The 27988-nt window shown below is 50.6% G+C and overlaps 1 protein-coding gene across 1 annotated transcript in view; it reads right to left on the bottom strand.

The window, feature by feature from the left end:
• Nucleotides 1–27988, bottom strand: part of LOC140385324 (collagen alpha-1(XV) chain-like) — a 531657-nt gene that overhangs the window by 375805 nt on the left and 127864 nt on the right. The window contains 1 exon segment of the mRNA XM_072467384.1: nucleotides 5374–5400. Within this exon segment, the coding sequence (XP_072323485.1) occupies nucleotides 5374–5400 (27 nt within the window).

Here is a 27988-nt window from a genome sequence, read left to right as displayed (position 1 = left end):
AAGGCATATGGCATGCTTGCCTTCATTGGCCGGGGAATTGAATATAAAAATTGGCAAGTCATGTTGCAGCTGTATAGAATCTTGGTTCGGCCACACTTGGAGTATAGTGTTCAATTATGGTCGGCACACTACCAGAAAGATGTGGAGGCTTTAGAGAGGGTGCAGAAGAGATTTACCAGAATGTTGCCTGGTATGGAGGGCATTAGCTATGAGGAGCGGTTGAATAAACTCGGTTTGTTCTCACTGGAACGACGAAGGTTGAGGGGCGACCTGATAAGAGGTCTACAAAATTATGAGGGTCATAGACAGAGTGAATAGTCAGAGGCTTTTTCCCAGGGTAGAGGGGTCAATTACTAGGGGGCATAGCTTTAAAGTGCGAGGGGCAAGGTGTACGAGGCAATTTTTTTTACGCAGAGGGTAGTGGGTGCCTGGAACTCGCTACCGGAGGAGGAGGTGGAAGCAGGGACGATAGTGACATTTAAGGGGCATCTTGACAAATACATGAATAGGATGGGAATAGAGGGATACGGACGCAGGAAGTGTCGAAGATTTTAGTTTAGACGGGCAGCATGGTTGACACAGGCTTGGAGGGCCGAAGGGCCTGATCCTGTGCTGTGCTTTTCTTTGTTCTTTCTTTGTTCTTTTGATTATCTTCCCTGTAGGCCTCAGGGAGTATGAGCTCCCCTGCTGAGGGTCGGGGGATCTCCACTAACCATCTTATGAAAGGTCGGCCAGTAAGGCACCGACCAGAATAGGAACCCAGTAGGGATCCACCGGGAAGTGTGTATGCCGTTACTGTAAATAAATCAAAGTTATTTATTTCACTCGGTGTGGCCAACCCGTGTCCTTATAAAACTGACCTCAACACTGAGTTCAATCACTTTAGATCTGTTAGACAGCAATTCAGACGAGATGCTGAGAAGCAGTGAACCGATGCTTTAATAAGCTAAATATGTGCCGACCTGTAGCTCCTCCCGCACTGCAGGGCTGACCCAGGTCTACAGGCTTTATACCTCCACAGCTGGGCGGAGCCACAGGCTGAGCCAACAGTACAACAGCAACAACCAATAACAGAACAGCAATAACAATCTCTACAACAGTGGAGATAACAATACTAATAGAACAGTAGAACATATATACAACAGCCTTACGTAGCCATACGTGGCTCATTACAAGATCCTAGTCTCTGAGGAGACTAAACTGCTATTTTCTCTCAGAGGCAGATACTGGTAGCCAAGGATGGCTGCCTCAGAGCCACAGGGAATGGAGGATGCGAGGCCTGGTGCCCAATGAGTACACAGCTGGTGGATGAACTGCACTCTAGAGTCAGTCCACCTTTCTTCTGTCATATTCTCAGGCAATGGGGCCCTTCTCACCTAATAGAACATAGAACTGTACAGCACAGTACAGGCCCTTCAGCCTACGATGTTGTGCCGAACTAGCCTGAAACTAAGATCAAATCAACCTACTCCCAATCATGCTAGTGCACTCCATATGCCTATCCAATAACCACTTGAAAATTCCTAAAGTGTCCGACTCTACTACCATAGCTGGGAGTGCGTTCCACACCCCAACCACTCTCTGAGTAAAGAACCTACCTCTGACATCCCTCCTATATCTTCCACCATGAAACTTATAGTTATGCCCCCCTGAAACAGCTACATCCACCTGAGGAAAAAGTCGCTGAACGTCCACTCTATCTATCCCTCTCATCATTTTATACACCTCAATTAAGTCACCTCTCATCCTCCTTCGCTCCAATGAGAAAAGCCCTAGCTCCCTCAACCTTTCCTCATAAGACCTACCCTCCAATCCAGGCAGAATCCTGGTAAATCTCCTTTGCACCCTTTCCAATGCCTCCACATCCTTCCTATAATGAGGTGATCAGAACTACACACAATACTCCAAATGTGGTCTAACCAAGGTCTTGGCATATCCTCACGGCTCTTAAACTCAATCCCCCAGTTAATAAATGCTAACACACTATAGGCTTTCGTCACGGCTCTATCCACTTGGGTGGCAATTTTCAGAGACCTATGGACATGAACTCCAAGATCTCTCTGCTCCTCCACATTCTTTGTTAACCCTGTAATCCGCATTCAAATTTGTCCTACCAGAATGAATAACCTCACACTTATCAGGGTTAAACTCCATCGCCACTTTTCAGCACAGCTCTGCATCCTATCAATATCTCTTTGCAGCCTACAACGGCCCTCCACATTATCCACTACTCCACCAATCTTGGTGTCATCATCAAATTTACTAACCCAACCTTCAACTCCATCATTCAAGTCATTGATAAAAATCACAAATAGCAGAGGACCCAGCACTGATCCCTGTGGTACACCGCTGGTGACTGGGCTCCAGGATGAAAATTTACCATCTATCACCACCCTCTGTCTTCTATGTGATAGCCAGTTACTGATCCAATCGGCCAAATTTCCCTCGATGCCATGCCTCCTTACTTTCTGCATGAGCCGACCATGGGGCACCTTATCAAACGCCTTACAAAAACCCATGTGTACAACATCAACTACTCTACCTTCATCCAAGTACTTAGTTACCTCCTCAAAGAATACAATCAAACTTGTGAGGCAAGACTTGCCCCTCACAAATCCGTGCTGACTATCCTGGATTAAGCTGTATCTTTCCAAATGATCATAAATCCTATCCCTCAGGACCCTTTCCAATAATTTACCTATGACCGAAGTGAGACTAACTGGCCTATAATTCCCAGGGTTATACCTACTCCCTTTCTTGAACAAGGGGACAACATTCGCCTCTCTCCAGTCATCTGGCACTATTCCTGTAGACAGTGAGGACATAAAGATCAAAGCCAAAGGCTCTGCAATCTCATCCCTCGCCTCCCAAAGAATCCTAGGATATATCCCATCAGGCTCAGGGGACTTATCTATCCTCAGGCTTCTCAAAATTTCTAACATATCTTCCTTCCGAATATCTACCTCCTCCAGCCTACCACCCTGTATCGCACTATCCTCCTCAACAACATGGCCCCTCTCCTTTGTGAACACTGAAGTAAAGTATTCATTTAGAGCCTCTACTATATCTTCAGACTCCATGCACACGTTCCCACTACTGTCCTTGACCGGCCCTAACTTCACCTTGGTCATTCTTTTATTCCTCACATAAGTGTAAAAAGCCTTGGGGTTTTCCTTGATCCTACCCACCAAGGACTTCTCATGCCTCCTCCTAGCTCTCCTAAGCCCTTTCTTGAGCTCCTTCCTAGCTATCTTGTATCCTTCAAGTGCTCTAACTGAACCTTGTTTTCTCACCCTTCTTCCTCTTGACAAGACATTCAACCTCTTTTGTAAACCATGGTTCCCTCACTCGACCATTTCCTCCCTGCCTGACAGGGACACACATGTCAAGGACAGACAGTATTTGCTCCTTGAACAAGTTCCACATCTCAATTGTGCCTATCCCTGACAGTTCCTGTTTCCATCTTATGCTCCCCAATTCTTGCCTAATCGCATCGTAATTACCCTTCCCCCAGTTATAAACCTTGCCCTGCCGTATGTTCCTATCCCTCTCCATTGCTATAGTGAAAGTCACCGAATTGTGGTCACTATCTCCAAAGTGCTCTCCCACAACCAAATCTAACACTTGGACTGGTTCATTACCCAGTGCCAAATCTAATGTGGCCCCGCCTCTTGTCGGGCTATCCACATATTGTGTGAGGAAACCCTCCTGCACACACTGGATAAAAACAGCCCCATCCAAACTATTCGAATTATCGTGGTTCCAATCAATATTTGGAAAGTTAAAGTCACCCATGACAGCTACCCTGTGACTACCGCACCTATCCAAAATCTGCATTGCAATCTTTTCCTCCACATCTCTGTTACTGTTTGGGGGCCTATAGAAAACTCCTAACAAAGTACCCGCTCCTTTCCTATTTCTAACTTCAGCCCACACTACCTCAGTAGACAGATCCTCCTCAAACTGCCTTTCTGCAGCCATTACACTATCCTTGATTAACAATGCTACTCCTAATCTTACTGAAACATCTAAACCCTGGAACCTCCAACAACCATTCCTGCCCCTGTTCTATCCACGTCTCCGTAATGGCCACAACATCGTAGTCCCAGGTACCAATCCATGCTTCAAGCTCACCAACCTTATTCCTGATACTCCTCGCATTGAAGTAGACACACTTCAAACCACCTTGATGCCTGCAGGTCCACTCTTTTGACCTTGGTACCTTCCTTAGTACTGCACTACCCACAACTTCCTGAACTCCAGCAACGCTATCTCCTGGACTACAAATCAGTTTCCCATCCCCCTGCCAAATTACTTTAAACCCCCCCGAAGAGCTGTAGCAAATTTCCCTCCCAGGATATTGGTTCCCCTCTGGTTCAGGTGTAACCTGTCCTGTTTGTACCGGTCCCACTTTCCCCAGAATGTGCTCCAATTATCCAAGTAATTGAAATCCTCCCTCCTACACCATCCCTGTAGCCACGTGTTTAACTGCACTCTCTCCCTGTTCCTCACTTCGCTAGCACGTGGCACTGGCAGCAAACCAGAGATGACAACATGGTCTGTCCTGGCTCTCAGCTTCCACCCTAGCTCCCTGAATTCCTGTTTTACATCCCTGTCCCTTTTCCTACCTATGTCGTTGGGACCGATGTGTACCACGACTTGTGGCTGCACTTCCCAGAGGTGAACTCAGCAGGGCCACTGACTGTGTCCCTCACCTCGAAAATCCTGCAGGATCATTGCACTGCCCGCTCTGTTATCCCTTCCATTTATCCACTTGACAATTACAGAGAGAAAAAAAAAGCTTACCTGATTTTCACACTCCCCGCAGGTTAGAAGGTTTCAATACTGCCCTCATCCATTGCTGTTCCATTGTAACCACCTACACCTCCTCAGGACTCATCTTTTTTTCCTGAACATATTCATTCCCAGCCACTTTTGACTTGCACATTATCACTTGTGTGTCACTCAATCATCTCTGCCCTCTCCTTCCCCTTTGTTCTTCCCACGCACAGCTGCACAACTGCCCACGCCCCGCCTCAAGTTGCCTGGCTCTGCACTTCGAAGCTGTTCATTTATTAACATCTTTCAGTTTTGATGAAAAGTCTTCAACCTGATAACTCTGTTTCTCTTCCCTACACATGCTGCCGGAGTTGCTGAATATATCCACTGTTTCCTGTTTATCTCTGACTGTTTATGTTTCAAACCCTGTGTGTTTCACAGTGCAACGTGTAACAGGTAGGACCCAGGCATTACTGAGCAGAATTTACAAATCCCAATACAAGTGCAGAGCCTAGTTTGCTGGCAACATATACCCCAGCTTTGTCAGTTTCATATCTATTACATTTTAATATATGGTATTAAACATCCACGTACCTTACTTCCTGCATCACCCTGTTCACCCTAAACAAGAAGAAAACAATTCTTGTCAGCTGGAAAATCCCATCAGATCAGCCAATATATACTTATGTAACTTGTAGCTAATGTCAATTCATGGCCCCGACTGCAAAATAAATGGTCTCCCAATAGGGAGGGATACCCTCGCACAGGAAGGTGATCATACAACAAAGGCCTTCGTACGCAGAGACACTTTTACAGAGGCACACTTATATAGCAAGACCCTCACAGTGAAACTTTCATAGAGAGAGAACTCAAGTCAGAACAATTCTCATAGTGAGAGGCCCTCATAGAGTCCCTCACACAGAGACCCTCACACAGGGACCCTCATAGAGAGACTCCTACAGAGAAACCCTAAGAGAGAAAGACCCTCACACAGAGACCCTCACACAGAGACCCTCATACACAGAGACCCTCATAGAGAGACTACTACAGAGAGACCCTAAGAGAGAAAGACCCTCACACAGAGCCCCTCACACAGAGCCCCTCACACACGGACCCTAACACAGAGACCCTCACACAGAAACCCTAATACACAGAGACCCTAATACAGAGACCCTCACACAGATACCCTAATACACAGAGACCCTAACAGAGACCCTCACACAGAGACCCTAATACACAGAGACCCTCACACAGAGACCCTCAGACAGAGACCCTCAGACAGAGACCCTCACACAGGGACCCTCACACAGAGACCCTATACACGGAGATCTTCACATAGAGACCCTAATACACAGAGACCCTCACACAGAGACCCTCACACGGAGACCCTCACACTGAGAGCAACATACAGAGAACCTCACACAGAGACCCTCACACCAATACCCTCATACAGAGACCCTCACACAGAGACGCTAATACACAGAGACCCTAATAGAGAGACCCTCACACAGAGACCCTAATACACAGAGATCCTCACACAGAGACCCTCACACAGAGACCCTAATACACGGAGACCCTCACACAGAGACCCTCACACAGAGACCCTCACACAGAAATCCTAATACACAGAGACCCTCACGCAGAGACCCTCAGACAGAGACCCTCACACGGGGATCCTCACACAGAGACCCTAAAACATGGAGATCTTCACACAGAGACCCTCACACAGAGACCCTCACACGGAGTCCCCCACACTGAGAGCCTCATACAGAGACTCTCACACAGAGACCCTCACACAGACCCTCATACAGAGTCCCTCACACAGAGACCCTCACACAGAGACCCACACACGGAGACCCTCACACAGAGACCCCCACACAGAGACCCTCACACAGAGACCCTCACACAGAGACCCTAATACACAGAGACCCTCACATAGAGCCCTCACACAGAGACCCACACACAGAGACCCTCACACAGACCCCCTTACACAGAAACCCTCACACAGAGACCCTCACACAGAGACCCACACACAGAGACCCTAATACACAGAGACCCACACACAGAGACCCTAATACACAGAGACCCTCACATAGAGACCCTCACACAGAGACCCTAATACACAGAGGCCCTCACACAGAGACCATCACACAGAGACCGTAATACACAGAGACCCTCATACAGAGACCATCACACAGAGACCCTAATACAGAGACCCTCACACAGAGATGATCGCACAGAGATCCTCATACAGAGACCCTCACTCAGAGACCCTCACACAGAGACCCACATACAGAGACCCTCACACAGAGATCCTCATACAGAGACCCTCACACAGAGACCCTCACACAGAGACCCTAATACACAGAGCCCCTCACACAGAGACCCTCACACAGAGAGCCTAATACACAGAGACCCTCACACAGAGACCCTCACACAGAGCCCCTCACACACAGACCCTAACACAGAGACCCTCACACAGAGACCCTAATACACAGAGACCCTAATACAGACACCCTCACACAGAGACCCTAATACACAGAGACCCTCACACAGAGACCCTCACACAGAGACCCTAATATACGGAGACTCTCACACAGAGATCCTCACACAGAGACCCTCACACAGAGACCCTCACACAGAAATACTAATACACAGAGACCCTCACACGGGGACCCTCACACAGAGACCCTAATACATGGAGATCTTCACACAGAGACCCTCACACAGAGACCCTCACACAGAGACCCTAATATACGGAGACCCTCACACAGAGATCCTCACACAGAGACCCTCACACAGAGACCCTCACACAGAAATACTAATACACAGAGACCCTCACACAGAGACCCTAATACACAGAGACCCTCACACAGAGACCCTCACACAGAGACCCTCAGACAGAGACCCTCACACAGGACCCTCACACAGAGACCCTAATACACGGAGATCTTCACACAGAGACCCTAATACACAGAGACCTTCACACAGAGACCCTCACACGGAGACCCTCACACTGAGACCCTCACACTGAGAGCCTCATACGGAGACCCTCACACAGAGACCCTAATACACAGAGACCCTACTACAGAGACCCTCACACAGAGACCCTAATACACAGAGACCCTCACACAGAGCCCCTCACACGGAGACCATCACACGCAGACCCTAACACGCAGACCCTCACACAGAGACCCTAATACACAGAGACCCTCATACAGAGACCCTCAAACAGAGACCCTAATACACAGAGGCCCTCACACAGAGACCCTCACACAGAGACCCTAATACACAGAGACCCTCACACAGAGGCCCTCACACAGAGACCCTCATACACGGAGACCCTCACACAGAGATCCTCACACAGAGACCCTCAGACAGAGACCCTCACACAGAAATCCTAATACACAGAGACCCTCAGACAGAGACCCTCAGACAGAGACCCTCACACGGGGACCCTCACACAGAGACCCTAATACATGGAGATCTTCACACAGAGACCCTCACACAGACACCCTCACACGGAGACCCTCACAATGAGAGCCTCATACAGAGACCCTCACACAGAGACCCTCACACAGAGACCCCCACACAGAGACCCTCACACAGAGACCCTCATACAGAGACCCTAATACACAGATACCCTCACACAGAGACCCTCACACAGAGATCCTCACACAGAGACCCTCACACAGAGACCCTCACACAGAAATACTAATACACAGAAACCCTCACACAGAGACCCTCATACAGAGACCCTAATACACAGAGACCCTCACACAGAGATCCTCACACAGAGACCCTCAGACAGAGACCCTCAGACAGAGACCCTCACACAGAAATCCTAATACACAGAGACCCTCAGACAGAGACCCTCAGACAGAGACCCTCACACGGGGACCCTCACACAGAGACCCTAATACATGGAGATCTTCACACAGAGACCCTCACACAGACACCCTCACACGGAGACCCTCACAATGAGAGCCTCATACAGAGACCCTCACACAGAGACCCTCACACAGAGACCCCCACACAGAGACCCTCACACAGAGACCCTCATACAGAGACCCTAATACACAGATACCCTCACACAGAGACCCTCACACAGAGACCCTCAGACAGAGACCCTCACACAGAGACCCTCACACAGAGACCCTCACACAGGGACCCTCACACGGAGACCCTCACACTGAGAGCCTCAGACAGAGACCCTCACACAGAGACCCTCAGACAGAGACCCTCACACAGGGACCCTCACACAGAGACCCTAATACACGGAGATCTTCACACAGAGACCCTAATACACAGAGACCCTCACACAGGGACCCTCACACGGAGACCCTCACACTGAGAGCCTCATACAGAGACCCTCACACAGAGACCCTCACACAGAGACCCTCATACAGAGACCCTCACACCGAGACCCTCACACAGAGACCCTCACACAGAGACCCTAATACACAGAGACTCTCACACAGACATCCTCACACAGAGACCTTAATACACAGAGACCCTCACACAGAGACCCTCACACAGAGACCCTAATAAACAGAGACCCTCACACAGGGACCCACACACAGAGACCCTAATACACGGAGACCCTCACACAGAGGCCCTCACACAGAGACCCTCAGACTGAGACCCTCACACAGAAATCCTAATACACAGAGACCCTCAGACAGAGACCCTCACACAGAGACCCTCACACGGAGACCCTCACACTGAGAGCCTCATACAGAGACCCTCACACAGAGACTCTCACACAGTGACCCTTATACAGAGTCCCTCACACAGAGACCCTCACACAGAGACCCACACACAGAGACCCTCACACAGAGACCCTCACACAGAGACCCACACACAGAGACCCTCACATAGAGACCCTCACAAAGAGCCCTCACACAGATATCCACACACAGAGACCCTCACACAGAGATCCTTACACAGAGATCCAAATACAGAGCCCCTCACACAGAGACCCTCACACAGAGACCCACACACAGAGACCCTCACACAGAGACCCTCACACAGAGACCCTAATACACAAAGACCCTCACATAGAGACCCTCACACAGAGACCCTAATACACAGAGGCCCTCACACAGAGACACTAATACACAGAGGCCCTCACACAGAGACCCTCACATAGAGACACTAATACAGAGACCCTCACACAGACCCTCACACAGAGATGCTCGCACAGAGACCCTCATACAGAGACCCTCACTCAGAGACCCTCACACAGAGACCCACATACAGAGACCCTCACACAGAGACCCTCATACAGAGACCCTCACACAGAGACCCTCACACAGAGACCCCCACACAGAGACCCTAATACACAGAGACCCTCACACAGAGACCCTCACACAGAGACCCTAATACACAGAGACCCTCACACAGAGACCCTCACACAGAGACCCTCACACACAGACCCTAACACAGAGACCCTAACACAGAGACCCTCACACAGAGACCCTAATACACAGAGACCCTAATACAGACACCCTCACACAGAGACCCTAATACACAGAGACCCTCACACAGAGACCCTCACACAGAGACCCTAATACAGAGACCCTCATACAGAGACCCTCACACAGAGACCCTAATACAGAGACCCTCACACAGAGACCCTCACACAGAGACCCTCACACAGTGACCCTAATACAGAGACCCTCACACAGAGACCCTCACACAGAGACCCTCACACAGAGACCCTAATACAGAGACCCTAATACACGGAGACCCTGACACAGAGATCCTCACACAGAGACCCTCACACAGAGACCCTCACACAGAAATCCTAATACACAGAGACCCTCACACGGGGACCCTCACACAGAGACCCTAATACATGGAGATCTTCACACAGAGACACTCACACAGAGACCCACATACAGAGACCCTCACACAGAGACCCTCATACAGAGACCCTCACACAGAGACCCTCACACAGAGACCCCCACACAGAGACCCTAATACACAGAGACCCTCACACAGAGACCCTCACACAGAGACCCTAATACACAGAGACCCTCACACAGAGACCCTCACACAGAGACCCTCACACACAGACCCTAACACAGAGACCCTAACACAGAGACCCTCACACAGAGACCCTAATACACAGAGACCCTAATACAGACACCCTCACACAGAGACCCTAATACACAGAGACCCTCACACAGAGACCCTCACACAGAGACCCTAATACAGAGACCCTCATACAGAGACCCTCACACAGAGACCCTAATACAGAGACCCTCACACAGAGACCCTCACACAGAGACCCTCACACAGTGACCCTAATACAGAGACCCTCACACAGAGACCCTCACAAGAGACCCTCACACAGAGATCCTAATACAGAGACCCTAATACACGGAGACCCTGACACAGAGATCCTCACACAGAGACCCTCACACAGAGACCCTCACACAGAAATCCTAATACACAGAGACCCTCACACGGGGACCCTCACACAGAGACCCTAATACATGGAGATCTTCACACAGAGACACTCACACAGAGACCCTCACACGGAGACCCTAATACACGGAGATCTTCACACAGAGACCCTAATACACAGAGACCCTCACACAGAGACCCTGACACGGAGACCCTCACACTGAGAGCCTCATACAGAGACCCTCACACAGAGACCCTCACACAGAGACCCTCATACAGAGACCCTCACACCGAGACCCTCATACAGAGACCCTCACACAGAGACCCTAATACACAGAGACCCTACTACAGAGACCCTCACACAGAGACCCTCACATAGAGACCCTCACATAGAGCCCTCACACAGATACCCACACACAGAGACCCTCACACAGAGACCCTTACACAGAGATCCAAATACAGAGCCCCTCACACAGAGACCCTCACACAGAGACCCACACACAGAGACCCTCACACAGAGACCCTAATACACAGAGACCCTCACATAGAGACCCTCACAGAGAGACCCTAATACACAGAGGCCCTCACACAGAGACCCTCACATAGAGACCGTAATACACAGAGACCCTCACACAGAGACCATCACATAGAGACACTAATACAGAGACCCTCACACAGACCCTCACACAGAGATGCTCGCACAGAGACCCTCATACAGAGACCCTCACACAGAGACCCTCACACAGAGACCCCCACACAGAGACCCTAATACACAGAGACCCTCACACAGAGACCCTCACACAGAGACCCTAATACACAGAGACCCTCACACAGAGACCCTCACACAGAGACCCTCACACACAGACCCTAACACAGAGACCCTAACACAGAGACCCTCACACAGAGACCCTAATACACAGAGACCCTAATACAGACACCCTCACACAGAGACCCTAATACACAGAGACCCTCACACAGAGACCCTCACACAGAGACCCTAATACAGAGACCCTCATACAGAGACCCTCACACAGAGACCCTAATACAGAGACCCTCACACAGAGACCCTCACACAGAGACCCTAATACAGAGACCCTCACACAGAGACCCTCACACAGAGACCCTCTCACAGAGACCCTAATACAGAGACCCTCACACAGAGACCCTCACACAGAGACCCTAATACACGGAGACCCTGACACAGAGATCCTCACACAGAGACCCTCACACAGAGACCCTCACACAGAAATCCTAATACACAGAGACCCTCACACGGGGACCCTCACACAGAGACCCTAATACATGGAGATCTTCACACAGAGACCCTCACACAGAGACCCTCACACGGAGACCCTAATACACGGAGATCTTCACACAGAGACCCTAATACACAGAGACCCTCACACAGAGACCCTGACACGGAGACCCTCACACTGAGAGCCTCATACAGAGACCCTCACACAGAGACCCTCACACAGAGACCCTCATACAGAGACCCTCACACCGAGACCCTCATACAGAGACCCTCACACAGAGACCCTAATACACAGAGACCCTACTACAGAGACCCTCACACAGAGACCCTAATACACAGAGACCCTAATACAGACATCCTCACACAGAGACCTTAATACACAGAGACCCTCACACAGAGACCCTCACACAGAGACCCTTATACACAGAGACCCTCACACAGAGACCCTCACACAGAGACCCTAATACACAGAGACCCTCACACAGAGACCCTCACACAGAGACCCTAATACACGGAGACCCTCACACAGAGATCCTCACACAGAGACCCTCAGACAGAGACCCTCACACAGAAATCCTAATACACAGGGACCCTCAGACAGAGACCCTCACACGGGGACCCTCACACAGAGACCCTAATACATGGAGATCTTCACACAGAGACCCTCACACGGAGACCCTCACAATGAGAGCCTCACACAGAGACCCTCACACAGAGACCCCCACACAGAGACCCTCACACAGAGACCCTCACACAGAGACCCTCACACAGAGACCCTAATACACAGAGACCCTCACACAGAGACCCTCACACAGAGGCCCTCAGACAGAGACCCTCACACAGGGACCCTCACACAGAGACCCTAATACACGGAGATCTTCACACAAAGACCCTAATACACAGAGACCCTCACACAGAGACCCTCACACGGAGACCCTCACAATGAGAGCCTCATACAGAGACCCTCACACAGAGACCCTCACACAGAGACCCCCACACAGAGACCCTCACACAGAGACCCTAATACACAGAGACCCTCACACAGAGACCCTCACACAGAGACCCTCAGACAGAGACCCTCACACAGGGACCCTCACACAGAGACCCTAATACACGGAGATCTTCACACAGAGACCCTAATACACAGAGACCCTCACACAGAGACCCTCACACGGAGACCCTCACACTGAGAGCCTCATACAGAGACCCTCACACAGAGACCCTCACATAGAGACCCTCATACAGAGACCCTCACACCGAGACCCTCATACAGAGACCCTCACACAGAGACCCTAATACACAGAGACCCTACTACAGAGACCCTCACACAGAGACCCTAATACACAAAGACCCTCACACAGAGCCCCTCACACAGAGACCCTCACACGCAGACCCTAACACAGAGACCCTCACACAGAGACCCTAATACACAGAGACCCTCACACAGAGACCCTCACACAGAGACCCTCATACACGGAGACCCTCACACAGAGACCCTCACACAGAGACCCTCACACAGAGACCCTCACACAGAAATCCTAATACACAGAGACCCTCAGACAGAGACCCTCAGACAGAGACCCTCACACGGGGACCCTGACACCGAGACCCTAATACATGGAGATCTTCACACAGAGACCCTCACACAGAGACCCTGACACGGAGACCCTCACACTGAGAGCCTCATACAGAGACCCTCACACAGAGACCCTCACACAGTGACCCTCATACAGAGTCCCTCACACAGAGACCCTCACACAGAGACCCTCACACTGTACCCTCATACAGAGTCCCTCACACAGAGACCCTCACACAGAGACCCCCACACAGAGACCCTCACACAGAGACCCTCACACAGAGAGCCACACACAGAGACCCTCACACGGAGACCCACACACAGAGACTCTCACATAGAGACCCTCACACAGAGCCCTCACACAGAGACCCACACACAGAGACCCTCACACAGAGACCCTTACACAGAGACCCTCATTCAGAGACCCTCACACAGAGACCCTCACACAGAGACCCTAACACAGAGACCCTCACACAGAGACCCTAATACAGACACCCTCACACAGAGACCCTAATACACAGAGACCCTCACACAGAGACCCTCACACAGAGACCCTAATAAACGGAGACCCTCACACAGAGACCCTCACACAGAGACCCTCAGACAGAGAACCTCACACAGAGACCCTAATACACAAAAACCCTCACACAGAGACCCTCACACAGAGACCCTCACACACAGGACCTCACACAGAGACCCTAATACACAGAGGCCCTCACACAGAGACCCTCACACAGAGACCGTAATACACAGAGACCCTCACACAGAGACCATCACACAGAGACCCTAATACAGAGACCCTCACACAGACACTCACACAGAGATGCTCGCACAGAGACCCACATACAGAGACCCTCACTCAGAGACCCTCGTACAGAGACCCTCACACAGAGACCCTCATACAGAGACCCTCACACAGAGACCCTCACACAGAGACGCTAATACACAGAGACCCTAATACACAGAGACCCTCACACAGAGACCCTAATACACAGAGACCCTCACACAGAGACCCTCACACAGAGACCCTAATACACAGAGATCCTCACACAGAGACCCTAATACACAGAGACCCTCACACAGAGACCCTCACGCAGAGACCCTAATACACAGAGACCCTCACACAGACCCTCACACAGAGACCCTCACACAGAGACCCTCACACAGAGCCCCTAATACAGAGACCCTAATCCACAGAAACCCTCACACAGGGACCCTCACCCAGAGACCCTAATACACAGAGACCCTCACACAGAGACCCTCACACAGAGACCCTCACACAGAGACCCTCATACACACAGACCCTCACACTGAGACCCTCACACAGAGACCCTAATACATAGAGACCCTCACACAGAGTCTCTCACACACACAGACTCTCTACAGAGACCGTCACACAGAGACCCTCACACAGAGACCCTAATACACAGAGACCCTCACACGGATACCCTAATACACAGAGACCCTCACACAGAGAACCTCACACAGAGACCCTAATACACAGAAACCCTCACACAGAGACCCTCACACAGAGACCCTCACACAGAGACCCTCACACACAGACCCTCACACTGAGACCCTCAAGCAGATACCCTACTACACAGAGATCCTAATACACAGAGACCCTCAGACAGAGACCCTCAGACAGAGACCCTCACACGGGGACCCTGACACCGAGACCCTAATACATGGAGATCTTCACACAGAGACCCTCACACAGAGACCCTGACACGGAGACCCTCACACTGAGAGCCTCATACAGAGACCCTCACACAGAGACCCTCACACAGTGACCCTCATACAGAGTCCCTCACACAGAGACCCTCACACAGAGACCCTCACACTGTACCCTCATACAGAGTCCCTCACACAGAGACCCTCACACAGAGACCCCCACACAGAGACCCTCACACAGAGACCCTCACACAGAGAGCCACACACAGAGACCCTCACACGGAGACCCACACACAGAGACTCTCACATAGAGACCCTCACACAGAGCCCTCACACAGAGACCCACACACAGAGACCCTCACACAGAGACCCTTACACAGAGACCCTCATTCAGAGACCCTCACACAGAGACCCTCACACAGAGACCCTAACACAGAGACCCTCACACAGAGACCCTAATACAGACACCCTCACACAGAGACCCTAATACACAGAGACCCTCACACAGAGACCCTCACACAGAGACCCTAATAAACGGAGACCCTCACACAGAGACCCTCACACAGAGACCCTCAGACAGAGAACCTCACACAGAGACCCTAATACACAAAAACCCTCACACAGAGACCCTCACACAGAGACCCTCACACACAGGACCTCACACAGAGACCCTAATACACAGAGGCCCTCACACAGAGACCCTCACACAGAGACCGTAATACACAGAGACCCTCACACAGAGACCATCACACAGAGACCCTAATACAGAGACCCTCACACAGACACTCACACAGAGATGCTCGCACAGAGACCCACATACAGAGACCCTCACTCAGAGACCCTCGTACAGAGACCCTCACACAGAGACCCTCATACAGAGACCCTCACACAGAGACCCTCACACAGAGACGCTAATACACAGAGACCCTAATACACAGAGACCCTCACACAGAGACCCTAATACACAGAGACCCTCACACAGAGACCCTCACACAGAGACCCTAATACACAGAGATCCTCACACAGAGACCCTAATACACAGAGACCCTCACACAGAGACCCTCACGCAGAGACCCTAATACACAGAGACCCTCACACAGACCCTCACACAGAGACCCTCACACAGAGACCCTCACACAGAGCCCCTAATACAGAGACCCTAATCCACAGAAACCCTCACACAGGGACCCTCACCCAGAGACCCTAATACACAGAGACCCTCACACAGAGACCCTCACACAGAGACCCTCACACAGAGACCCTCATACACACAGACCCTCACACTGAGACCCTCACACAGAGACCCTAATACATAGAGACCCTCACACAGAGTCTCTCACACACACAGACTCTCTACAGAGACCGTCACACAGAGACCCTCACACAGAGACCCTAATACACAGAGACCCTCACACGGATACCCTAATACACAGAGACCCTCACACAGAGAACCTCACACAGAGACCCTAATACACAGAAACCCTCACACAGAGACCCTCACACAGAGACCCTCACACAGAGACCCTCACACACAGACCCTCACACTGAGACCCTCAAGCAGATACCCTACTACACAGAGATCCTAATACACAGAGACCCTCACCCAGAGACCCTCACCCAGAGACCCTCACACACACAGACCCTCACACAGAGACCCTCACACAGAGACCCTCACACAGAGACCCTAATACACAGAGACCCTCACACGGATACCCTAATACACAGAGACCCTCACACAGAGACCCTAATACGCAGAGACCCTCACACAGAGACCCTCACACACAGACCCTCACACAGAGACCCTCACCCAGAGACCATCACACAGAGATCCTCATAGAGAGATTCCTACAGAGAGACCCTCAGAGAGAAAGACTCTCGCAGAGAGACACTCATACAGCGATCCCCATACATAGAAACCCTCATATATAGAGACTCTCATACGGAGAGACTCACATACAGAGTGACTTTGACACAGAGATCCCATACATAGAAACTCTCATAGACTCTCAGACAGAGAGACTCTCATACAGAGATCTCCATGCATAGAAACCCTCACACGTAGAAACCCTCATACATAGAATCCCTCTTACAGAGAGACCCTCAAAGAGAATCACTCACGTAGAGAGACTCTCACTATAGACCCCCACACATAGAAACACTCATACAGAGAGACCCTCATACAGAGAGACTCTCATACAGAGAGACTCGCATACAGAGGGACTCTCATACAGAGATTCCCATACAGAGAGGCTCTCATACAGAGATCCCCATACAGAGAGACCCCCATACAGAGATCCCCATACAGAGATCCCTATACAGAGATCCCCATACAGAGATCATCATACAGAGATCCCCATACAGAGAGACGCATACAGAGATCCCGAGACAGAGATCCCCATACAGAGAGAACCCCTTACAGAGATCCCCATACAGAGAGACCCCCATACAGAAAGACCCCCATACAGAGAGACCCATACAGAGACCCCCATACAGAGATCCCCATACAGTGAGACTCTCATACAGAGAGACTCTCATACAGAGATCTCCATACAGCGATCCCTATACAGAGATCCCCATACAGAGATCCCCATACAGAGAGACCCTCATACAGAGTGACTCTCATACAGAGAGCCCCTTACGTAGAAACCCTCATACAAAGAGACCCCCATACAGAGATCCCCATACAGAGAGACTCTCATACAGAGATCCCCATAAAGAGAGACCCCCATACAGAGATCCCCATACAGAGACCCCCATACAGAGAGACCCATACAGAGATCCCGATACAGAGAACCCCATACAGAGATCCCCATACAGAGATCCCCATACAGAGATCCCCATACAGAAACCCCATACAGAGATCCCCATACAGAGAGACCCCCATACAGAGATCCTCATCCAGAGATCCCCATACAGAGAGACCCCCATACAGAGATCCCCATCCAGAGATCCCCATACAGAGAGACCCATACAGAGATCCCCATACACAGAGACTCCCATACAGAGACCCCCATACAGAGATCCTCATACAGAGATCCCCATACAGAGAGACCCCCATACAGAGAGACCATACAGAGATCCCCATACAGAGATCCCGATACAGAGACCCCCATACAGAGATACCGATACAGAGATCCCCATACAGAGAGACCCCCTTATAGAGATCCCTATACAGAGATCCCTATACAGAGATCCCCATACAGAGATCCCCATACAGAGATCCCCATACAGAGAGACCCACATACAGAGATCCCCAGAGAGACCCCCATACAGAGATCCCCATACAGAGATACCCCCTTACAGAGATCCCCAGAGAGACCCCCATACAGAGATCCCCATACAGAGACCCCCATACAGAGAGACCCCCATACAGAGACCCCCATACAGAGATCCCCATACAGAGATCCCCATACAGAGATCCCCATACAGAGACCCCCATACAGAGAGACCCATACAGAGATCCCCATACACAGAGACTCCCATACAGAGATCCTCATACAGAGAACCCCATATGAGAGACCCCCATACAGAGAGACCCATACAGAGATCCCCATATAGAGATCCCTATACAGAGACCCCCATACAGAGATACCCATACAGAGATCCCCATACAGAGAGACACCCTTACAGAGATCCCTATACAGAGATCCCTATACAGAGATCCCCATACAGAGATCCCCACATACAGAGATCCCCAGAGAGACCCCCATACAGAGATACCCCCTCACAGAGATCCCCAGAGAGACCCCTATACAGAGATCCCCATACAGAGACCCCCATACAGAGAGACCCCCATACAGAGACCCCCATACAGAGATCCCCATACAGAGACCCCTATACAGAGATCCCCATACAGAGACCCCCATGCAGAGATCCCCATACAGAGATCCCTATACAGAGAACCCCATACAGAGAGATCCCCATACAGAGATCCCCATACAGAGAGACCCCCTTACAGAGATCCCTATACAGAGATCCCTATACAGAGATCCCCATACAGAGATCCCCATACAGAGAGACCTCCTTACAGAGATCCCCAGAGAGACCCCCATACAGAGACCCCCATACAGAGAGACCCCCATACAGAGAGACCCATACAGAGACCCCCATACAGAGAGACGCCCATACAGAGATCCCATACAGAGAGACCCCCATACAGAGAGACCCATACAGAGATCCTGAGACAGAGATCCCCATACAGAGAGAACCCCTTACAGAGATCCCCATACAGAGAGAACCCCTTACAGAGATCCCCATACAGAGAGACCCCCATACAGAGAGACCCCCATACAGAGAGCCCCATACAGAGAGACTCTCATACTGAGAGACTCTCATACAGAGATCTCCATACAGAGATCCCTATACAGAGATCCCCATACAGAGATCCCCATACAGAGAGACTCTCATACAAAGAGACTCTCATACAGAGATCCCCATACAGAGATCCCCATACAGAGAGACACCCATACAGAGATCTCCATACAGAGATCCCCATACAGAGAAACCCTCACACAGAGAGACTCTCATACAGAGAGACTCTCTCACAGGGAGACCCCCATACAGAGATCCCCATACAGAGATCCCCATACAGAGAGACCCCCATACAGAGACCTCCATACAGAGATCCCCATACAGAGATCCCATACAGAGAGACTCTCATACAAAGAGACTCTCATACAGAGATCCCCATACAGAGATCCCCATACAGAGAGACACCCATACAGAGATCCCCATACAGAGATCCCCATACAGAGAAACCCTCACACAGAGAGACTCTCATACAGAGAGACTCTCACAGAGAGACCCCCATACAGAGATCCCCATACAGAGACCCCCATACAGAGATCCCCATACAGAGATCCCCATACAGAGAAACCCTCACAGAGACTCTGATACAGAGAGACTCTCATACAGAGATCCCCTTACATAGAAACCCTCATACAGAGAGACCCTCATACAGAGAGACCCTCAAGAAGAGAGACCCTCATACAGAGAGACCCTCATACAGAGAGACTCTCATACAGAGAAACCTTCATACAGAGACCCTCATACAGAGAAACCCTCATACAGAGAGACCCTCATACAGAGAGACCCTCATACAGAGAAACCCTCATACAGAGAGACCCTCATACAGAGAAACCCTCATACAGAGAGACCCTCATACAGAGAGACCCTCATACAGAGAGACCCTCATACAGAGAAACCCTCATACAGAGAGACCCTCATACAGAGAGACCCTCATACAGAGAGACTCTCATACAGAGAAACCTTCATACAGCGACCCTCATACAGAGAAACCCTCATACAGAGAGACCCTCATACAGAGAAACCCTCATTCAGAGAAACCCTCATACAGAGAGACCCTCATACAGAGAAAATCTCATACAGAATCACCCCGTAGAGAGACTCTCATATGCTGAATTTGGGTGCAGTTGAGTGCTATCGTGAGAGTTTGGTGACTGAGGGAGTTAGGTGAGGAGGGAGTAAGGTGCTCCTTCCATTTCATTTCCTACATTTCCTCAAAGAGTGTGAAGGGAGCCAGGAGTTTACAGAGAGTGCAGCTGACTGGGAGCAGAGTTCCAGTTGGTTCATAGGGCAGCTACATTCTGTCAGGTAAGAGTTGTTTGTTTGTTTTTGTTTTGTTGTTTGTTTTTGCTTTTTGGGGGCAGCAAGCTATCGTTGCATCATTGAGCAGAATCACCAATTTTAGAGGGTTCACTTGAGAGAGTAGAGGCATTACGTATAAAGAATTTTAAGTGTCTAATGGGTGTTTAATCTTTTTTTTCCTTTTAAATCTCTTTGGGAATTCAGATCAGAGGGGATGGAAGCTAGGGCAGTTGAATGCTCCTCCTGTAGGATGTGGGTGGTGAGGGACACCACTAGTGTCCCCACTTACTACACCTGCGGGAAGTGCACCCAACTCCAGCTCCTCGGAGACCGCATTAGGGAACTGGAGCTCGATGGATCCGGGAGGCAGAGGGGGTGATAGAGAGGAGTTACAGGGAGGTATCCACACCCAAGGTGCAGGACAAGAGTAGCTGGGTTACAGTCAGGGGAAAGAAAACAAACAGGCAGACAGTGCAGGAATCCCTCGTGACCGGTCCCCTTCAAAACAAGTTTTGGATGCTGTTGGGGGGGCTGATTCTCCGGGGAAGGCCCTAGCGGCCAGGTCTCTGGCAGTGACCCTGGCTCTGTGGCTCAGAAGGGAAGGGGGGAAGAATAGAAATGCAATAGTAATAGGAGACTCAATGGTTAGGGGAAGGATAGGAGATTCGGTGGTCGCGAACGAGATTCCCGGAAAGTATGTTGCCTCCCGGGTGCCAGTGTCGGGGATGTCTCGGATCGAGTCTACAAGATTCTTATAAGGGAGGGTGAGCAATCAGAAGTCGTGGTGCACATAGGCACCAATGACATAATTAAGAAAAGGGATGAGGATCTTGTGGTGTTGGGCGTTCTGACACACAGATGAGCCAACACAGTTGTATTTGGTACAACGCTGTTTTATTCAAACTTACTATCTACAGTTTTGTCTTGATACTCTGCACGTGGGGACTCCCTGTCTGTGATGTTAAAACAGGTCTTGTCGTTGTCCTTGTCCCCAGATCTACTGCCCACCAGGTGTCGTGTTTGTCCTTTTATACTGTCCCTGTCTTTGTCTGTGATTGGTTGTGGTGTTGTGTGTTCTGATTTGTCTGTTGGTGTGTCTATCATGATGTGTGTGTTTGAATATCATGACATCCCCCCTTTTTACAAATATATGTGCCTACGTGGTTATAAATATAATCGTGTCGTGAGTGCATCTAAGAGTGTGTGTGTGTGTTGTGTACAGCATGTGCATATGACGTAACTATTTACATGGGGCGATGTCGGGTGCGTCATGCTAACGAGGTTGTACCATAACAAAACATGAATGCGGAAAAAAAAACTTTGAATAGTGGTCTGATCAAACGATATCTGGAACGATAAACAACAACAGGTTATAATACAGTAGTGTTTAACTTTTTAAACGTATGAACAGTGTTATAAGTCCAGTCTAATGGGTGTGCGACAAATTCGGGTTGACCGCCTCAAGGGTGGGTCAAGAACCACCGGCTGACGTGCAAGCCTGGCCATGGGTGGCGATGGAAGGGGCGTGATCTGCGGCAGCTCCACAAAGTCATCCTCGGAAGCCTGTTGAGGATCCGGCGTGTGTGTACAGTGTGGTTGCGAGCGTGGAAGTCGGCGAAGGGCGCGCCGATTGCGGCGACGCACTGAACCATCCGGCATGCGTATCAGGAACGAGCGGGGAGCCACACGTCGGAGAACTTCGGCCGGTGCTGACCAGCCACCATGCGGTAGATGGATGCGTACTTTGTCTCCGGAGGACAGGGGGGGAAGGTCCATTGCCCGTGTGTCGTACAGACTCTTCTGGCGATCACGCTGCATTTGCATCTTACGAAGAACCGTATCATGGTCCGTTGTTGGTGCCAGGATGGATGGCACCGTCGTCCTGAGGGAGCGACCCATCAGGAGCTGTGCTGGCGAGAGACCCGTGGCTAGCGGAGCCGATCGATAGGCCAGCAAGGCGAGGTTAAAGTCCGATCCGGTAGCACCCGCCTTGCAGAGGAGCCGCTTGGCAATGTGAACGCCCTTCTCTGCCTTCCCATTCGACTGTGGATGTAGAGGGTTGGACGTCACATGAGCGAAACCATATGCTGCGGCAAAGGACGACCATTCACGGCTGGTGAAAAAGGGTCCATTGTCCGACATGACAGTCATTGGAATGCCATGGCGAGCAAATGTTTCCTTGCAGGCCCCAATGACTGCGGACGACGTCAGATCATGTAGAGGTATGACTTCCGGGTAATTGGAATAGTAATCTATAATAATGATGTCATCTCTGCCGAGCGCGTGAAATAGGTCAACACCCACCTTCACCCAGGGGGACGTCACCATCTCGTGTGGTAGAAGCGTCTCCGGAGGTTGCACCGGCTGAAACCTCTGACAGGTTGTGCAATTGAGCACCATATTGGCTATGTCTTCATTAATACCCGGCCAATATACCGCCTCTCGGGCCCTCCGTCTGCATTTCTCGACTCCCAAGTGGCCTTCGTGTAGTTGATTAAGAATCATCTGGCGCATGCTGTGCGGAATGACAATCCTGTCTAACTTCATAAGGACCCCGTCAATGTTGGTAAGGTCATCTTGCACATTATAAAACTGCGGGCACTGCCCTTTGAGCCACCCTTCCGCCATGTGGCACATCACTCGCTGTAGAAGGGGGTCAGTCGCTGTCTCTGCGTGTATGCGGGCCAGACTTGGGTCGTCAGCCGGCAGATTTGCTGCTGTCAGAGTAACGTGTGCCTCAATTTGACAGACGAACCCCTCCGCCCCGGATCTGGTGGTGTACTCACTGCTCGGGAGAGCGTGTCCGCCACGATGAGATCCTTCCCCGGAGTGTAGATCAGTTCGAAATCATACCTCCTGAGTTTAAGTAAGCTGCGCTGGAGGCGAGGGGTCATGTCGTTCAGGTCCTTGTTTATTATGTTGACCAGTGGTCAGTTTCGACTGTGAATCGTGGAAGACCATACACATAATCGTGGAACTTGTCCAATCCAGTTAACAAGCCCAGGCATTCTTTTTCTATTTGCGCGTAGCGCTGTTCCGTAGGGGTCATGGCTCGTGAGGCATATGCAACCGGGGCCCATGGCGACGTGCTATCTTTCTGCAAGAGTACTGCTCCAATACCAGATTGGCTGGCATCCGTTGAGATTTTATTGGGCGAGCCGTGTCGAAGAACGCCAACACTGGTGCCGTGACCAGTTTGTGCTTGAGCTCCTCCCATTCCAGCTGGTGCGATTGTTGCCATTGGAATTCTGTTGATTTCTTCACGAGATGGCGCATAGCCGTTGTATGAGAAGCAAGGTTGGGAATGAACTTCCCAAGGAAGTTGACCATGCCCAAGAATCTTAGGACAGCCTTCTTGTCAGCCGGCCGTGGCATGGCTGTGATGGCGCTAATTTTGTCTGCATCGGGACGGACCCCTGATTGTGAGATGTGGTCCCCGAGGAACTTCAGCTCAGTCTGGCCAAAAGCACACTTGGCGCGGTTGAGACGCAGGCCATTTTGTCGTATGCGGGCGAAGACGCGTCGTAGACAACGCATGTGCTCCTGCGGAGTGGTGGACCAAATGATGATATCGTCCACATATACACATACCCCTTCGATGCCTTCCATCATCTGCTCCATGATTCGGTGGAAAACCTCAGATGCCGAGATGATGCCAAATGGCATCCGGTTGTAGCAGAATCTGCCGAAAGGGGTGTTTAAACGTGCATAGCCTTCGGCTGGCCGGGTCCAATTGGATCTGCCAAAATCCTTTGGACGCTTCCAGTTTGGTAAATATTTTGGCTTGGGCCATCTCGCTGGTGATTTCCTCTCGTTTGGGGATGGGATAGTGTTCCCGCATAATGTTGTTATTTAGATCTTTAGGATCTATGCATATGCGGATCTCGCCAGAGGGCTTTTTTACACAGACCATGGAGCTGACCCATGGCGTGGGCTCCGTGACCCTGGATAGGACCCCTTGGTCCTGAAGAGCCTGCAGCTGCAACTTGAGGCGGTCTTTGAGTGGCGCAGGAACCCTGCGAGGTGCGTGAACGACTGGGATGGTGTCCGGTTTGAGGCGAATCTTGTAAGTGTGTGGCATTGTCCCCATGCCTTCAAATACCTCCTGGTTGTGAGCAAGGAGGGAATGGAGATTTGCGTGGAACTCAGCATCCGGGAAGTCGGATATCTCATCTGGAGAGAGAGGCATAATGCGCTGTACCAGGTGAAGGACCTTACACGCCTGTGCGCCCAGTAACAAATCTTTTGATGAGCCAACAACTTCGAAGGGGAGTGTGGCCGTGTGCGTTTTGTGAGTTACCTGTAGCTGGCAAGAACCCATGGACGGGATGACGTTCCCGTTATAATCAACCATCTTGAGCCGGGATGGCGTGATGAGTGGTTTAACTTTCATGGCCTGGAATTCAGAATATGCAATCAGGTTGGCGGATGCGCCGGTGTCCAGACGGAAGGTGACGTGTGATCGGTTGACCGTTAGGGTGGCACTCCACTCATCGGCCGGATTGATGGCGTTGACCCTGTTTACATCGATGATGGAAACCCGGAAGGCATCCTGGTCATCTGCATCATTTAGCTGGAAGTCTTGATGCGTGGGCTGGACGGTCCTGACATGTCTGCGAGGTTGTCGGAGATGTGTAGGATCCATGGGTTGAGCCGCACGACAGTAGGCAGCATAGTGGCCCATCTTGCCACATCGGAGGCACTGTCGGTTTTTAGCAGGACATTGCCCTTTTAAGTGTACAGCTCCACAGTTGCCGCACGTCATGACATCACGGCGTTCGTTGCGCCACTGCGCATGCGCAGTGCGATCTTGCATTGGGCGCGCCTGCGCGGTGCGTCCCTCGATGTTGCCGTTGGTTTTGGCGCGCACAAGCGCGGGAGACCGCGAAAAGCGCGGGAAGCGGCCGCACTCGTCGGGGCCGCGGGTCGGGAGATAATCGATGGCCTGGATGCGTTCGGCGTCGTGGGCAGCCTGGCTTGCCGATTCGACGGCTGGGGACCCCCTCCGTGCCAATTCAGACGCCTGAAATCGGACAAAACGGCTGGTTGCATTCTCGTGGAGGACACAGGCTTCCACTGCAGACGCTAAGGTGAGGCTTTTGATTTTAAGAAGCTGCTGGCGTAGGCCACTGGAGGCAACGCCAAAAACAATCTGGTCCCTGATCATGGACTCTGAGGTGTTGCCATAACCGCAGGACTGCGCTAGAATTCGGAGGTGCGTCAAAAAGGGTTGAAAAAGCTCCTCCTTACCTTGCAGGCGTTGCTGAAAGAGATATCTTTCAAAACTTTCATTCACTTCAACATTAAAGTGCTGGTCTAGCTTGAGAATGACTGTGTCATACTTGGATTGGTTTTCGCCTTCTTCGAACACCAGTGAGTTGAAGACGTCGAGGGCGTGCTGACCTGCGTAGGAGAGGAGCATTGCAATCTTTGTTTCGTCCGAGGCACTCTGTTTCTCGTTGGCTCTGATGTACAGGTCGAATCGCTGCTTGAAGAGCTTCCAATTGGTACCAAGGTTCCCCGCGACTTGCAACGGCTGCGGTTTATTGGTGAGGTCCATGTCCAGAATGGCAGGTATCGATCCACTCCTGTACCATGTGGTGTTGGGCGTTCTGACACACAGATGAGCCAACACAGTTGTATTTGGTACAACGCTGTTTTATTCAAACTTACTATCTACAGTTTTGTCTTGATACTCTGCACGTGGGGACTCCCTGTCTGTGACGTAAAAACAGGTCTTGTCGTTGTCCTTGTCCCCAGATCTACTGCCCACCAGGTGTCGTGTTTGTCCTTTTATACTGTCCCTGTCTTTGTCTGTGATTGGTTGTGGTGTTGTGTGTTCTGATTTGTCTGTTGGTGTGTCTATCATGATGTGTGTGTTTGAATATCATGACAGATCTAAAAAGTGATTTTAGGGAGTTAGGTTGGAAGCTAAAGAGCAGGACAAGCAGAGTAGTAATCTCAGGATTTCTACTGGTGCCACATGCTGGTGAGGCAAGGAACAGAGAGCGAGTGCAGCTGAACACGTGGCTACAGGGCTGGTGCAGAAGGGAAGGCTTCATATATGTGGATCATTGGGATACCTTCTGGGGAAGGTGGGATCTGTACATGAAAGACGGATTGCACCTAAACTGGAGGGGCACCAATATCCTGGGTGGAATGTTTGTTAGAGCTCTTCGGGAGGGTTTAAACTAGTTTGGCAGGAGGATGGGAATCAGAGCTAAGGATCAGAGGATAGGGTAGCTGTTGAACAGGCAGAAATAGTATGCAGTGAGTCTGTGATGAAGGATAGACAGTTGATAAGACAAAGTTACACTCAGTGGAATGTGTTAAAGTGTGTCTGTTTCAATGCAAGGAGTGTCAGGAATAAGGAAGATGAACTTAGAGCAGGGATCACTACTTGCAACTGCGATGTTGTGGCCATTACGGAGACATGGATTTCACAAGGGAAGGAATGGTTGTTAGATGTTCCGGGGTTTAGATGTTTTAAGAAGAATAGGGAGGGAGGTAAAAGAGGAGGGGGAGTAGAACTGTTAATTAGGGAGTGCATCACAGCTGCAGAAAAGGAGGTTGTCGAGGAGGGTTTGTTTACTGAGTCAGTATGGATGGAAGTTAGAAACAAGAAAGGAGCAGTCACTTTATTGGGAGTTTTCTATGGACTCCCCAATAGCAGCAGAGAGAGA

This window comes from Scyliorhinus torazame, chromosome 11 (genome assembly GCF_047496885.1).
Source record: "Scyliorhinus torazame isolate Kashiwa2021f chromosome 11, sScyTor2.1, whole genome shotgun sequence".
NCBI classification, from domain to species: domain Eukaryota; kingdom Metazoa; phylum Chordata; class Chondrichthyes; order Carcharhiniformes; family Scyliorhinidae; genus Scyliorhinus; species Scyliorhinus torazame.
Note: the sequence above shows the minus strand (reverse complement) of the source record. Positions and strands in the feature narration are given on the sequence as shown.